We start from the raw sequence: 17806 nt of genomic DNA on the forward strand, positions 1-17806 counted from the left end.
ACAAAAATTATCTGGGCGTGGTGGCACATGCTTGTAATACCAGCTACTCGGGAGGCTGAGGCAGGAGAATTGCTTTAGCCCAGGAGACGGAGGTTGCAGTGAGCTGAGATCACGCCACTCCACTCCAGCCTGGCTGACAGAGCGAGACTCTGTTTAAAAAGCAACAACAACAACAACAACAACAACAAAAAACTACTCAGGAATCTGTATGGAAAAATTATTAGAGTTTGAGGCTAGCTAGATACCAATAAATCATTTAGGATTAAAAACAATAAGGTTTAAAATAAAAATGAAAAGAAAATGGGATATGAAGGATACTAAGAAAATTACAGTACTTAATAACTAATTGAATGTGTGAACGAAGGAGAAAACTGATCTAAAACGGCTTCCATGTCTGGGTCTCAGACAAAATGGTTATTGTCAAATTTGGTTAAGTTACTAATGGTTACTACAATGGTTACTAATCAAATTTGGGATAAGAGGAAACAAGACAATATAAGGATTTGAAAATTCTGAGTTCTTTTCATAATTAACAGAATTCAAGTTTAAACAACCATGCAACATGATCCTACATTAATTAAAATAGAGTAAAATAATAAAACTGACAACATTCATTGCTATAGGATATTGGAGAAAAAGATATACTAATACATTGCTGTCCTGCAACCTGATGAAATTGTTCTGAAAAAAACTTGGCAACAAATATAAAAGCCATAAGAATTATCACATACTTTGACCAAGAAACCCTACTTTTTGGAATTTAGCCCAAGGATGTAATTCAAAAGAAATAAATGACCGATTTGTATAAAAATGTTTATAGCTGTGCTATATATTACAAGCAAAATTTGGAAACAGTCCAATGCCCAACGGTGATGGAATGCTTAGGCAGACTTAGGTGCATTAATGCAATGGAATATTTTATTGCTATTAAGAATGACAATATGAGAACTATGTAGAAACAAGGAAAGGGTCATGTGAAGCAATGAGTAAAAAATGCAGCACTCAAAATGATGCATATACAATGATCACAACTATGTAAAATTATATCTGTATAACCAGGAGGATTAGAAAGGAATACAGAGCTGGTAATTTAGAGTGCTGACATTTTTGTTATTGTTAGTTCAAGTCGCTGGGGATGTTTATGTGTTTCTAGTTATATTTCACTGTATATTTAGTACATATACATTAACAGAGATAAATCTCTATTTTTTTCTGACACATAAAAGAAAATCCTGATCAGTATCTTTCCTTGCCTTAGGTGATTTAAAAAAAGATTGTCAGATTTAGTCAAAACTAAATAAGAAAAGTGGTAGCAATTCTCAAGAATATCTGCTAATAGGCCTATCAAGAGCTTTAATATCTCAGTATTTGTAGTGTTTTTCAACTTTTTAACCCAGTTTGCTGGCCAAGATTTTGTAAAGCTTCACTTTCTACAAGAGGACCCTGGTATAGAGTAATTTTTTTGTCTTAAAAAATATAAAATGATGCTATAAAATGCATCATATTAATTGTGTTTTTTCAAACAATGTTTCCTTTCCAACCCATCCTAGAGATTGTGATATACCTTCCCCATCCCATGTTCCCCTGTTGACTACGGAAGGCCTAGAATGATGAGAAAGATGGAGAATCTCTGACTTAGAGTGGGTGAAGCCACTATGGAAAGAGTCCCTCCTTTTTTTCTTAAGACCAAAATAAATAAATAAATAAATAAATAATCAGGAGAAATGCAAATACATTAATTCATTAAATGAACAATGTCATAAGAAAAGCTAAACAATCTGACCTACCCATCTAGGAGGGCGATGACATTCTTCCTTGGCCGCCCAATATTAGGGCCATATAAGCTGGCTCTGGAATAAATCCGGATGGGCTGCAACAGGCTCTTCAGCTGGATGTAATCCTTTCCCAACTGGCTGCCATTTACTGCCCGGCCATGCATGGTCCGATAGTTATTTGGCTCTAGATTAAAAGCAGACATGCAAGTCAGAATTGAGAAGGGTAAGGCTCTGCCAACACTTTCCTGTCCACAGATCTCTCTGCCTTTTTCTTAGTAGTATGAAAAAATAAAAATAAAAAAAATAAAAAAGTGGGTGTGAATTATTTTAACTTAAAGAACCACCCAAACAAAAAAAAGTCAAGTTAGCTTGCTGTTCTGTTCATTTTCAAACTAATTTTCACAAAAGGATAACCTAATCAACACCAGAGACCATACAGATTTTCAGGTGCTACTTCATAATGAATGGTATATTGGATTGAATAGTGTCCCCCAAAATTTATATCTACCAGAATCTCAGAATGTGAGCTCATTTGGAAACAGGATCTTTGAAATGTAACTAGTTATGATAAGGTCATACTAGATTACAGTGGGTCCTAAATCCAATGACTTCTGTCTTTATAAGAGAAAGGAGAAGGAAGTTCAGATACACAGACACGGAGAGAAGAATGCCATGTGACAAAGATTGGAGAGATGTTGCTAGGCTAAGCATTGCTGGCAGCCACCAGAAGCTAGGAAAGAGGCATGGAATAGATTCTCTCTCAAAACCCCCACAAGAAACCAATCCTGCTGATGCTCTGATTTCAGACTTCTGGCCTCCTAAACTATCAGAGAAGCAATTTTTGTTGTTTTAAGCCACGAAGCTTGTGATAATTTGTTATGGCAAGCCTAGAAAACTAATATACATGGTAAGAAGTGAAATCTTCATAAAGATGTTCACTGCCAAAAAGTCAGGAAAAAAATCATATTCAGTAATAACAAAGTAGCTAATTGAAGTAATTTTGAGCAAAGCCTCCTCTTCCAGCTTCCATTACCTTGGTAGCTCTAAAAGGGGAGAAAAATTCCCCAAAACCAGCAGCTCCACACCTGGAGGAGGCTAATTTGATTTGGAATGGTGTGCATACCCCAGGAAAGGCCAGCATCTCAGCTGCCTTGAGACTATGATACTGGCAGGTACAAGAAATAAACCCGTAGTCTTGCAAGAAATATAATAGGAAAATCTGGGGAATAAGGCAGCCACAGTGAACCTTGACAATCTCACACATACCCCCTGTAATCTACAAGGCTAAACATGCTTAGGAGGGACTACAGGATAGTAGTGTGGATAGTAGGAGGATATCTAGCTATCCATACATTTCCAGATAAGTATGAAACCTAGGACACTTATAAAGGAAACATAAGAAGGCACGACTGAAAGTAAAATCCCAGTTAGACTTGTAACAGGCCTAAATTTTTAATGTGTTTCCCAACCAACACAGAGATCCACGGGCAAAAGGTGGAAGGCTTACTGGCTCAAGGGAATTAAGCAAAACCTCTGATCAATCCTCAGCTCACCATTAAGCTATGTTGACTCAAGTGCAATCTCCAGGAGACTTGTCTTAACAATTAAAAAATGATTAAGAAATAAGACAACTTAAGAGATATCAGTAGCTACATGACTCAAGGGAGACAGACTCTATAGAGTTAGCCCAGGACCTATGGTATGGAGATACAGAATTCAGAGTTGGTGCAGTATATTATCTAAAATGTGTAGTTTTCAACAAAAAACCTATTATACATGAAAAAAATGGAAAAGTTTGGCCCCTACCAGCAAAAAACATAGAAACGGCCTCTTAGGGGGCCTAAATATTAGACTTGGCAGACAAAGACTTACTATAAATATGTTCAAGAACTTAAGAGAGTCTGGGCACAGTGGCTCATGCCTGAAATCCCAGCACTTTGGGAGGCCGAGGCAGATGGATCACTTGAGGTCAGGATTTTAAGACCAGCCTGGCCAACAGAGTGAAACACCATCTCTACTAAAAATATGCAAATTAGTTCCAGCTACTTGGCTTGGGAAGCTGAGGCAGGAGAATTGCTTGAATCTGGGAGGCAGAGGTTGCAGTGAGCCAAGATTGCACCATTGCACTCCAGCCTAGGTGACAGAATGAGACACTATCTCAAAAAAACAGAAAACAAAAAACAAAACTAAAAATAATAAAGAGCTAAAGGAAAGTATAATGTTAATGATTCATCAAATAGAAATATACATAAAGAAAAGGATATTATAAAAAAGAGTCAAAGAAAAGTATTGAACTGAAATGACTAATCTCATACAGGAGCACACAATGAGATTAACAGCTGAGTTTTTATCAGAAAAAAATGGAGGCCAGAAGATGGTAGGATGATATATTCAAACTGCTGAAAGAAAACAAAACAAAACTGATAACCAAGAATTCCATATGCAGCAAACTATCCTTGAAAACTGCATGCAAAGTTAAACATTCTGAGAAAAACAGAGAGAAGAGATTTTGTTGTGAGCAAATATGCCTTATAAGAAATAAGAAAGGAAGTCACTCAGATTGGAATAAAATGATTCCAGATGGTAACTCAAAATCACACAAAGAAATAAAAGACATAAATAAAGGTAATTATATGAATAACTGTAAAAAATATTCATTCCTCTTTTCTTCTCTTAACTGATTTAAAAGACAGTTGCATAAAACAAAAATACACAACCATATTGTTTGGCTTATAAAACATAAAGATATAATATTTAGAATAATAATGGCACAAAGGACTGGGGAATGAAACTGTACTGAAGCAAGTTTCTGTATTAAAGTAGAATTAAGAGCCAGGCATGGTGGTTCACAGCTGTAATCCTCACAATTTGGGAGGCCAAGGTACGTGGATCACCTGAGGTCAGGAATTCGAGACCAGCCTGGCCAACATGGTGAAACCCTGTCTCTACTAAAAATACAAAAAGTACCCGTGTGTGATGAGCTACTCAGGAGGTTGAGGCAGGAGAATCACTTGAACCTGGGAGGTAGAGGTTGCAGTAAGCCAAGATCGCACCATTACACTCCAGCCTGAGTGACACAGTGAGACTCTGTCTCAAACAAACAAACAAACAAAAAAGCAAAAAAACCCTAGAATTAAGTTAGTATTACTTGAAAATAGATTGTGATGAGTTAAGATGTATTGTAATAAGAAACTACTAAGAAAATAACAAAACAAGGTGGATGTGGTGGCTCATGCCTATAATCCCAGCACTTTGCTAGGCTGAGGTGGGAGGACTGCTTGAGCCTAGGTGTTCAAGACCATCCTAGGCAACACAGTGAAACCCCATGTCTACAAAAAATTTAAAAAATTAGCTGGGTGTGGTGGTGGGCACCTGTAGTCCCAGCTACTCAGGAGGCTGAGGTGGGAGAATCGCTTGAGCCCAAGAGATTGAGGCTACAGTGGGCTGTAGTCGTACCACTGCACTCTAGCCTGGGCAACAGAGCAAGGCCTTGTGTGAAACAAAAGAAAAGAAAAGAAAAGAAAAGAAAAGAACAATGAAAACAGTACCTTAGACAATATTTCTTTTACACAAAAAGGCATGAAAAGTGAGATAGAGGAACAAAAATGCCACGAGATAAATGGAAAACAGCAAGATGGCACATGTAAAGTCAATTATATCAACAATCTCAAATAATGGAAATGGATTAAATACTCCAATTAAAAGCAGAAATTATCAGACTGAATAAAAAATAGATCCTAATAAGAGATACATTTCAGATTCAGAAACAGATAGATTGAAGGAAAAAAAATTTTTAAAAGGTAGACGTTGTGGGCTGCGGCATGGTGGCTCATGTCTGTAATCCCAGAACTTTGGGAGGCCAAAGTGGGTGGACTACAAGGTCAGGAGATCAAGACCATCCTGGCTAACATGGTGAAACCCCGTCTCTACTAAAAACACAAAAAATTAGCCAGGCGTGGTGGCAGGCCCCTGTAGTCCCACCTACTTGGAAGGCAGAGGCCCAGGAGAATGGCATGAACCAGGGAGGCGGAACTTGCAGTGAGCTGAGATTGCGCTACTGTACTCCAGTCTGGGTGACAGGGTAAGACTCTGTCTCGAAAAATAAATAAATAAATAAATTTTAAAAGGTAGACTATATAAACAGTAACCATAAGAGAGCAGAAATAACTATACTAATACCAGAAAAAATAGATTTTAAGGTAAAAACATTACTAGAGATAATATGAGGCATTTTATAATGATAAAAGGCATTTTATAATGAGAAGAAGGGTCTCAATATCAGGAAGATGTAACAATTAGAAATATATATGTCCCTAACACCACCAAAATACATTAAACAAAATTGAAGAAAGAAATAGAAAATTCAAGAATAATGGAAGGAGACTTCAACACTACATTCTTAATAATAGATAAAATGACTGGATAAAAAAAATCAGCAAGAATATAGAAGGCTTGATTGGCACTATCAGCTAACTTTACCTAATTGCCATCTACAGAATACTCCACCCAACAACAGCAGGATACACATTCTTTTCTAGCACATAGAGAACATCCTTCAGGACAGACCATATTGTAAGACATAAAACAAATCTCATAAATTTAAAAGGATTAAAATCATACAATGGATGTGCTTCAATCACAATAGAATTAAACTAGAATTCAACAAAAATTGAGAAAATCCCTAAATATTTGAAAATTTAACAAATAATCCACTGGTCAAAGAAGAAATCACAAGGAAATAAAAAAAATAGAATGGAATAAAAATGAAAATAAAATACATAAAAAGATATGGGATGCAGCTTAAGCAATGCTTCAGGGGGAAATTTATAGACTTAGGCTCCTATATTAGAAATGAACAAAGATCTCAAATTAATAACCTAAGCTTCCACATTAAAAAGGAAAAAAAGAAGAGAAAACTAAATCCAAGCAAAACAAAGGAATTAAATAATAAAAATTAGAGTAGGTATCAATGATATTTTTTAAAATACAGAAAATTCAGAGAAAGCAAAAGTTGGTTATTTGAAAAGACCACAAAACTGATATACCTTTAGTTAGACTGACCACCAAAAAAAGAGAGAGAAGTCACAGATTACCAAAAGGGAACACCAGTAAAGGATCTCACAGTAATTAAGTTGATAAGGAACTACTATGAACATCTTTGTGCCAATAATTTAGAAAACTTAAATAAAATGGTAAATTTCAAAAAAAAGGCACAAATTATTAAAACTGACTAAACAAGACACAGAAAATCTATATAGACACATAACAACAATGAAAACTCATTGAGGTAGTAATTAAAAATCTTTCCACAAAGAAAGCCCAGACCTGGACGGTTTAGTTGGTGAATTCTATTAAATATTTAAATAAGAAACACCAATGCTTTACAAACTTCTTCAGAAAATGGAGGAAGAGGGAACACTTTTCAACTTATGTTATAAGGCCAATATTACCCTGACGCCAAAGCCAGTCAAAGACATCACAAGAGGCTAGGTGCAGTGACTCATGCTTGTAATCCCAACACTTTGGGAGGCCGAGGCAGGTGAATCATTTGAGGTCAGAAGCTCAAGACCCATCTGGCCAACATGGTGAAACCTCATCTCTACTAAAAATACAAAAATTAGCCAGGCAGTAGAGGTGCACACCTGTAATTCCAGCTACTCGGGAGGCTGAAGCAGGAGAATCACTTGAGCCTGGGAGGTGGAGTTTGCAATGAGCTGAGATTGTGCCACTGCACTCCAGTCTGGGTGACAGAGTGAGACCCTTTCTCAAAAACAATAACAACAACAACAAAACAAAGACATCACAAGAAAACTACAGACCAATATCCCTCATAATACAGATGTAAAATCCCCAACAAAATATTTACAAAGTGAGCCCAGCAACATATGAAAAGTTTTAGACACTATGACCAGGTGGGATTTACGCCAGGAATGCAAGGTTGATTTAATGTTAAAGCCTTTTAACTAATGTAAAATACCATTGTAATAGAAAAAAGACCAAAACTAAATTATCATCTCAATAGCTGCAACACCACCACCAAAACTCATTTGACAAATGCAACACCCGTTTCTGATAAATATTCCCAACAAACTGAATAGAAGGGAGCTTCCTCAACTTGATAAAGAGTATCTAAGAAAAACCTAGACCTAACATCATACTTAATGGTGAAATATGGACTGTGTGCCCCTAAGACTAAGGAGAAGACAAGGATGTCTGTTCTGCCACTTAAGAGTCAACATTTGTACTAGAGATTCTAGCCAGTGCAGTCAGGCAAGGGAGAGAAATAAAAAGCATTCAAATTGGAAAGGAAGAAGTAAAACTGTTATTATTCTCAGACAATATGATCCTACATACAGAAAATCCTAAGGAATCCACACACAGGAGGCGAAAAAGTACAAAATCTAAAAAACAAATTCAGCAAGGTTGGAGGGGATACAATATCAATTTATAAAATCAATTATATTTCTAAGTATTATTGATACACAATCCAAAAATGAAATTATAAAAATAATTTCATTCCCAATTGCATAAAAAAGAATAATATACTTAAGAACAAGTAATTAACAAAAGAAGTACAAAATGTATACACTGAAAACTACAAAACATTGCTGAGATAAATTAAAAATTAAATAAATGTAGAGATAATCTATGCTCATGATAGGAAGATTTTGTATTGCTAAGATGGCAATTCTTCCCAAATTGATCTATAGATTCAATGCTATCTCCATTAAAATTCCAGGAGGCTTTAATGAAGAAATTAACAAGCTAGTCCCAAATTTTACATGGAAATGCAAACACCAAGGATAGCCAAATTAATTTTGAAAAAAAAAGCAACAAAGTTGGAAGATTTACATTTCCACATTTTAGCACTCATAATAAAGCTATTGTAATTAAGACAGTGTAGTCCTAGCATAAGGAAAGACACACAGATCAGCGGAACAGAATTAAGAGTATAGAACTAAAACTATTTATGATCAATTGATTTTTTTACAAAGGTGCCAAGATAAGCAAATGGGGAAAAAATTGTCTTTTTAATAAACAGTACTGGGAATCTCTATATCCATATGCAAAAAGACTAATTTATAGCCTTACTTCACAAGGTTCACAAAAATTAACTCCCAATAGATTTAGGGCCAAATGTAAGAGCTAAAACAATGAAATTTTTAGAAGAAAATATAGGAAAAAACTCCTTGTGATCTTGGATTAAGCAAAGATCATTGCACCAAAAGCATAATTCATAAAATAAAAACTGATAAATTGAACTTTATCAAAATTCAAAGCCTTTGCACTTTAAAAGATGCTACCAAGTTACAAAAGATGAAGTAAAAAAATTATTTGCAAATCATATACTTGAATTTTTTAAAAAAACATGTATCCAGAATATATAAAGAACTCTTACAATTCAATAATAATATAAATAACCCACTTAAAAGAGCAAAAGCTTTGGGCTGATGTTTCACAAATGAAGTAGAAATGGCTAGTAAGTACATGAAAAGGTGCCCAACATCATTAGTCACTAGGGAAGTGGAACTGTTTTCAGGTCCTTCTATTTAACATCTATCTCTTCTATAAGGATGTAGGCAGCTATATTCATCTGTTATTTACTTTTTTTTTTTCTTGTGACATAGGGTCTTGCTCTGTTACCCAGGCTGGAGTCCAGTGGTGCAACCTTGGCTCACTGCAACCTTGAGTTCCTGGGCTCAAGTGATCCTCCCACCTCAGCCATCTGAGTAGCTGAGATCACAGGTGCACGCCAGCACATTCTGCTTAATTTTTGTATTTTTTGTAGAGATGGGGTTTCATTATGTTTCTGAGGCTGGGCTTAAACTCCTGAGCTCAATCTGACCACCTTGGCCTCTCAAAGTGCTGGGATTACAGGCATTAGCCACCATGACCAGCCTGTTATTTACCATTGTATCTTTCTAACCTAGTGAAGAAAGCCAAGAAATCTAAATATAATTTAAAAAGTAATAACCATAAGGTAGTAGAAAAAGTACTTCACTTTCTATTAGATATCCCAAGTTCCTGACTTAGATTTGGTACTTACTGCTGCCTATAGCAATTCACGTCACCTCTTCAAATGTGTTTCTTCACTTATGTAATACTTTATCAGGCACTTTATTTAGCACTTTGAGGTCCAAATAGAAGAGTCTGTTTGGAATTGCTATATAAACTAAACACTATGCAAATATAGGATGACAATATTGCTGATAATTACAAATATAAACCTCTAAGGGAGTAACACTAAGTCTTTGTAATCAACCAGTGGCAAGAAATAGGCATTTTATATCCTTTAAAATAAAAGATAAACACATGTTATTCTTTTTAAATAGTTTCATTGCAATACAAAACACATACAATTCACCAATTTAACGTGTATAATTCAATGGTTTTTAGTATTTTCACACAGTTGTGCAACCATCACAACACATTTTAGAACATTTTAATCATCCCAGAAAAAAACTCTGTGCCCTTTAGCAGTCACCCCTCACCCCTCATGGGCTCCCCAGCCCTAAAAAACCACTAATCTACTTTCTGTCTCTGTAGGTTTGTCTATTCTAGACATTTCATATAAGGGGAATTATACAATGTGTTGTCTTTTGTGACTAGATTCTTTCATTTAGCATAGTCTTCTCAAGGTTCATCCATGTTGTAGAATGTATCAGTACTTCATTCCATTTTGTAGCATGTAGTATTTCTTTGTATTTGTCACGTGTCATTTATCAAGTCATCAATTGATAGGCATTTAGGTTGTTTCCACTTTTTTTTGCTATTAAAAGTAATTCTGTTATTAACATTCATGTAGAAGTTTTTGTATGGACGTATGTTTTCATTTCTCTTGGATATATATCTAGAAGTGGAATTGTTAGGTTACTTGGTAATTTTATGTTTAACTTTCTGAGGATCTACCAGACTGTTTTCCAAAGTGGCTATACCATTTGACATTCCCACCAGCAGTGTGTGAAGGTTTCAGTTTCTCCACAACCTTGTCAACATTTGTTACTTTACTTTGCCTTTTTAAAATTTGGCCATCCTAGTAAGAGTGAAGTGGTATTTAATTGCGGTTTTGATTTGCTTTTCCATGATGGCTAGTGATGTCGAGCATTTTTTCATGTACTTGCTTGTCATTTGTATATCCTCTTTGGAGACATGAAATATTTTGTCCAAAATACTCTTTTAACTGCTTCTTGTGTTGTCCTTAATATGAGTGAAACAGTCCTGCAAATGATATTCATATTTCCAAAAAGTAGGTCTTCATCATGACTCACAGTCTTTTTTCTTAATTAATAAACTTTATTTTTATTTTTAGAGCAATTTTAGGTTCACAGAAAATTGAGCAGAGAGTACCCGTATAGTTTGTCCCTTACACACACACACACACAAAATTTACCTTTATTATCTTGCCTTGATCTGATACAGTTGTTACAAATAATAAACTACCATTGACACATCATTATTAACTGAAATCCATAGTCTACATTTGGGTTTACTCTTCCTGTTGTACAGTTGTGTGAGTTTTGAAAGGTGCAAAATGTCACGTATACACCATTACAGTGCCATAGAGAATAAGTTCACCATCCTAAAAATCCCACATACTCTGTCCATTTATTCCTCCCTCCATTCATTACTCCTCCCTAACTACTGGCAACGACTGATCTATTTACTCTCTGTATACGGTTTTACCTTTTCCAGGATGTCATATAGTCATAATCATAGCTTACAGTTTTCTAAATGAGGTAAGGAGTTGGCCTCACATTGTGTGAACTGTCTCCTGGAGCATGTCTAGTACTCCAAGCCAAAAAATGACCATATCAGGTTTTCTGTCCCTTGTCAATCTCATTTGGATAGAGAAGTCAATGGTGTGTCAATGAGGTAAGCCTTGACAACAGATTCAGTCTTCACTTTTACAAGTTATTGGAAAGGTTTTAAAATATTTAAAAATAGGCAAGAATTCTATTGGACCATTTCAGTTAAGTGTGTTCTTGTTCATAGTATCCTGTTCTGAGAAAACAAAGGTGAGTATTTAAGAAATGAGTAGGCCAGGTACAGGGGCTCACACCTGTAATCCCAGCACTTTGGGAGGCTGAGGCGGGAGGATCACCCGAGGTCAGGAGTTCAAGACCAGCCTGACAAACACAGAGAAACCCCATCTCTACTGAAAATACAAAATTAGCCAGATGTGGTGGTGCATGCCTGTAATCCCAGCTACGAGGCAGGCTGAGGCAGGAGAATCGCTTGAACCTGGGAGGCAGAGGTTGCGGTGAGGAGAGATCATGCCATTGCACTCCACCTGGGCAACAAGAGCAAAATTCCATCTCAAAAAAAAAAAAAAAAAAAAAAAAAAAAAAAAAGAAAGAAAAAGAAAAAAAGAAATGAGTAGAAAGTGAGGATAATTATTTATTATGGTCCTTAAAGTGTCCATTTTCTCTGTAGTGGTGGCTCATATCAGTGAGAAAAACAAAACAAATGAAGACTTTGGTCATACCAATGATTCATTCAACCTTCACACACATAGCAGCTAATATGGTTTGGCTGTGTCCCCACCCAAATCTAATCTTGAATTGTAGCTCCCATAATTCCTAAGTGTTGTGGGAGGGACCCAGTGGGAGACAACTGAATCATAGGGGTAGTTCCCTCATACTGTTCTCGTGGTAGTGAATAAGTCTCACAAGATCTGATGATTTTATAAGGGGTTTCCTCTTTGGCATGGTTTTCCTTCTCTCTTGACTGCTGCCATATAAGATGTGCCTTTTGCCTTCCACCATGATTGTGAGGCCTCCCCATCCACGTGGAACTGTGAGTCCATTAAACCTCTTTTTCTTTATAAATTACCCAGTCTTGGATATATCTCTATCAGCAGCATGAACAGGGACTAATGCAGTAAATTGGTACTGGGTAGTGGGTTACTGCTGTAAAGATACCTGAAAATGTGGAAGCAACTTTGAAATTGGGTAACAGGCAGAGGTTGGAACAGTTTGAAGGGCTCAGAAGAAGACAGCAAAATGTGCGAAAGTTTGGAACTTCCTAGAGACTTGTTGAATGACTTTGACCAAAATGCTGATAATAATATGGACAATGAAATCCAAGCTGAGGACCAGGCACGGTGGCTCATGCCTGTAATCCCAACACTTTGGGAGGTTGAGACAGGTGGATCACTTGAGGTCAGAAGTTCAAAACCAGCCTGGCCAACATAGTGAAACCCCGTCACTACTAAGAATACAAAAAAATTATCTGGGCATGGTGGCACACACCTGTAATCCCAGGTACTTAGGAGGCTGAGGCAGGAGAATAGCTTTAATCCAGGAGGCAGAGGTTGCAGTGAGCCAAGATCATGCCACTGCACTCCAGCCTGGGTGACAAAGTGATACTCCACCTCAAAAAAAAAAAAAAAGAAAGAAAGAAATCATCCAAGCTAAGATGGTCTCAGATGGAGATGAGGAACTTGTTGAGAACGGTAGTAAAGGTGACTCTTGCTATGTTTTAACAAAGAGGCTGGCAGTATTTTGCCCCTGCCCTAGAGATATGTGGAACTTTGAACTTGAGGGGGATGATTTAGGGTATCTGGCAGAAGAAATTTCCCTTTTTTTTTTTTGAGATAGAATTTCGCTCTTATTGCCCATGCTAGAGTGCAATAGTACAATGGCACAATCCTGGCTCACTGCAACCTCTGCCTTCCAGGTTCAAGTGATTCTCCTGCCTCAGCTTTCCAAGTAGCTGGGATTACAGGCATGCATCGCCACGCCTGACTAATTGTGTATTTTTAGTACAGATGGGGTTTCACTATGTTGGTCAAGCTGGTCTCAAACTCTTGACCCCAAGTGATCCACCCACCTTGGCCTCCCAAAGTGCTGGAATTACAGGCCTGAGCCACCACACCCAGCTAAGAAATTTCTAAACAGTAAAGCATTCAAGAGACGACTTGGGTGCTGTTAAAAACATTCAGTCTTAAAAGGGAAACAGAGCATAAAAGTTTCAAAAATTTGCAGCCTGATTATGTGATAGAAAAGAAAAACCCATTTTCTGAGGAGAAATTCAAGCCTGCTAGAGAAATTTGCATAAGTAACAAGGAGCCAAATATTAATTGCCAAGACAAGGGGAAGAATGTCTCCAGGGCATGTCAGAGACATAAACAGCAGTCCCTCCCACCACTGGCCTGGAGGCCTAGGAGGAAAAAATGGTTTTGTGGGCTGGGCTTAAGGCCTCCCTTCTCTGTGCAGCCTGCGAGCTTGGTGCCCTTCATCCCAGTCACTCTAGCCATGGCTAAAAAGGGCAAAGGTACAGTTCAGGCCATGGCTTCAGAAGGTGCAAGCTCCAAGCCTTGGCAGCTTCCATGTGGTATTGAGCCTGCAGGTGCACAGAAGTCAAGAACTGAGGTTTGGGAACCTCTGCCTAGCTTTCAGAGGATGTATGAAAATGCCTGGATGTCCAGGAAGAAGTTTGCTACAGGGGTGAAGCCCTCATGGAGAACCTCTGCTAGGGCAGTGTGGAAGGGAGATATGGGGTTGACGCCCCCACAAAGAGTCCCCACTGGGGCACTGCCTAGTGGAGCCGTGAGAAGAGGGCCAACATCCTCTAGACCTCAAAAAAGCTCCAGACACTCAATGGCAGCCCATGAAGGCAGCCAGGAGTGGGGCTGTACCCAGAAAAGCCACAGGGGCAGAACTGCCCAAGACCACGGGAACCCACCTTTTGCATCAGTGTGACCTGGATGTGAGATATGGAGTCAAAGGAGATCATTCTGGAGCTTTATGATTTGACTGCCCTGCTCGATTTCAGACTTGCATGAGGCCATTAGCCTCTTTGTTTTGGCTAATTTCTCCCATTTGGAACAGCTGTATTTATCCAATACTTGTACTACCATTTATCTAGGAAGTAACTAACTTGCTTTTGATTTCACAGGCTAATAGGCAGAAGGGACTTGTCTTGTCTCAGATGAGACCTTGGACTGTGTACTTTTGAGTTAATGCTGAAATGAGTTAAGACTTTGGGGTACTGTTGGGAAGGCATGATTGGTTTTTAAATGTGAGGACATGAGATTTGGGAGAAGCCAGGGGTGGAATGATATGGTTTGGCTGTGTCCCCACTCAAATCTCATCTTGAATTGTAGCTCCCATAATTCCCATGTGTTGTGGGAGGGACCTGGTGGGAGATACTTGAATCATGGGGTCAGTTTCCCCCATACTGTTCTCGTGGTAGTGAATAAGTCTCACAAGTTCTGATGATTTTATAAGGGGTTTCCCCTTTTGCTTGTTTTTTTTATTCGATTCTGGCTACTGCCATGTAATACATGCCTTTCACCTTCTGCCATGATTGTGAGGCCTCCCCAGCCACATGGAACTCTGAGTCCATTAAACTCTTTTTCTTTATAAATTACCAGTCTTGGGTATGTCTTTATCAGCAGCATGAAAATGGAGTTTATACAGCAGCTGTCCCACAAATGTTTTCTGTAACTATCTAACTGTGACAGTAACCAGAATCTTAGTGAGAGAACATGGTTCTCCACCATGATAATGAACTCCAAGAACCAATGTAATTCAAATTTCACTCACTTCCCTTAATAATCAAAAGACAATTAACTTAAGTGCTTAAAAATGTAAGCTATGAATTTATGAATACATTTGCAAATTAATTTATACTTTTATTCTATATTATTTGTTGGTTTAACAATTTTCCTGATTCAGTTCTTCACATCTTTCAAACTATAAGAGATTCCTCCAGTTCTAGCATATGAGAGTTAAATAGTTTAATGGTTTTAAATTTATCCTAACTTTACCTTTAGATAATAAACTCCTGGAGACTAGGATTTCTTTGTTCTGTATATTCACTCTGTATCATAGTATGTTATGCCAAGCTATAAAGTAGTGGGCAGAGAAGGAATTCAAGGATTCTTCCAACTCCCATTTCACATTTGGCATATTTGGCAGGTGCGGGCCGGGCGTGGTGGCTCACGCCTATAATCCTAGCACTTTGGGAGGCTAAGGCAGGTGAATCACTTGAGGTCAGGAGTTCAAGACCAGCCTGGCCAATATGGTGAAACCGGATCGCTACTAAAGATACAAAAATTAGTTGGGCGTGGTGGTGCATGCCTGTAATCCCATCCACTCAGGATGCAAGGCAGGAGAATCGCCTGAATCCAGGAGGTGGAGATTTCAATGGGCCGGGATCGCACCACTGCACTTGAACCTGGGTGACAGAGCAAAACTCTGTCTCCAAAAAAAAAAAAATAAAAAAAATAAAAAAAGAAGAATAAAAAAGAAAAAGAAAAAAAAATAGTACTAGGCATATTTTGCAGGTGCTTCACATATAGTTAATGCAAGAATGACTAAACACCATGAGAGTATGTTTCTGAATAAGAGTGTGTGGGGAAAGAATTGAGAAGATGAAGGTTGAAGGAGAGAAGCAGACAGGAAGAGAAAACTGAGAAAAGAAAACAGGTAAAGAGACTATATGGTTTCTTGTTTTTCTCCTTCCTCCTCCTCTTTTCCCCTGCTCTCCTTCCCTAACTATCAAAACTCTATCTTCTGAAAATACAGTTCAATAAAGCTCTTAGCTGTGACCTATCCTCATAAATAATTGACAATATGTAGACTGTGATTGAATTTTATGTTTGGCTTTCACGTGTTATATACACATAAAATATAGGATCAAAATATATAAATGCACATTTATACATTATACATAAATGAACATAAAAATAATTCCCTGGCAAGATGGCCAAATAGGAACAGCTCCGGTCTGCAGCTCCCAGCAAGACCAACACAGAAGGCAGGTGATTTCTGCATTTCCAACTGAGGTACCCCATTCATCTCATTGGGACTGGTTAGACAGTGGGTGCAGCCCCCGGAGGATAAGCAGAAGCAGGGTGGGGCATCACCTCATCCAGGAAGTGCAAGAGGTCAGGGAACTCTCTCCCCTAGCCAAGAGAAGCCATGAGGGACTATGTTGTGATGGACAGTGCTTGCTGGCCCAGATACGACGCCTTTCCCATGGTCTTCACAACCCACATACCAGGAGATTCCCTCAGGCGCCTACACCACCAGGGTCCCTGGTTTCAGGCACAAAACTGGGCAGCCATTTGAGCAGACACTGAGCTAGCTGCAGGAGTTTTTTTGTACCCCAGTGGCACCTGGAATGCCAGTGAGACAGAACTGTTCGCTCCCCTGAAAAGAGGGCTGAAGCCAGGGAGCCAAGTGGTCTTGCTCAGCAGATCCTGCACCCACAGAGAACAGCAAGCTAAGATTCACTGGTTTGAAATTCTCATTGCCAGCACAGCAGTCTGAAGTTGACCTGGGACGCTTGAGCTTGGTTGGGGGAGGGATGTCCACCATTACTGAGGCTTGAGTAGGTAGTTTTCCCCTCACAGTGTTAAGAAAGCTGCTGGGAAGTTCAGACGGGGTGGAGCCCACCGCAGCACAGCAAATCCACTGTAGCCAGACAGCCTCTCTAGATTCCTCCTCTCTGCGCAGCGCATCTTTGAAAGAAAGGCAGCAGCCCTAGTCAGGGGCTTTTAGATCAAACTACCATCTCCCTGGGACAGAGTACCTGGGGGTAGGGGCAGCTGTGGGTGCAGCTTCAGCAGACTTAAACGTCCCTGCCTGCCAGCTCTGAAGAGAGCAGTGGATCTCCCAGAACAGCAATCAAGCTCTGCTAAGGGAGACTGCCTCCTCAAGTGGGTCCCTGACCCCAGTGCCTCCTGATGGGATGAAGCTTCCAGAAGAAGGAGTAGGCAGCAATCTTTGCTGTTCTGCAGGCTTCTCTGGTGATGCCCAGGCAAACAGGGTTTGGAGTGGACCTCCAGCAAACTCCAACAGACCTGGAGCCTGACTGTTAGAAGGAAAACTAACAAACAGAAAGCAATAGCATCAACATCAACAAAAAGGATGACCATGCAAAAGCTCCATCTGAAGGTCACTAACAGCAAAGACCATAAGTAGATAAATCCAAGAAGATGAGGAAAAACCAGCACAAAAGGCTGAAAATTCCAAAAACCAGAATGCCTCTTCTCCTCCAAAGGATCACAACTCCTTGCC

General features: G+C 38.6%; 1 protein-coding gene across 1 annotated transcript in view; it reads right to left on the minus strand.

Moving 5' to 3' along the window:
* HPSE2 (heparanase 2 (inactive)) overlaps window positions 1–17806 on the minus strand; it is a 792879-nt gene that overhangs the window by 265950 nt on the left and 509123 nt on the right. Inside the window, exon 5 of the mRNA XM_050805712.1 lies at window positions 1788–1959. Coding sequence (XP_050661669.1) covers window positions 1788–1959 — 172 coding nt within the window. The remainder of the gene's footprint in view (window positions 1–1787; window positions 1960–17806) is intronic.

Source organism: Macaca thibetana, chromosome 9 (genome assembly GCF_024542745.1).
Source record: "Macaca thibetana thibetana isolate TM-01 chromosome 9, ASM2454274v1, whole genome shotgun sequence".
NCBI classification, from domain to species: Eukaryota; Metazoa; Chordata; class Mammalia; order Primates; family Cercopithecidae; genus Macaca; species Macaca thibetana.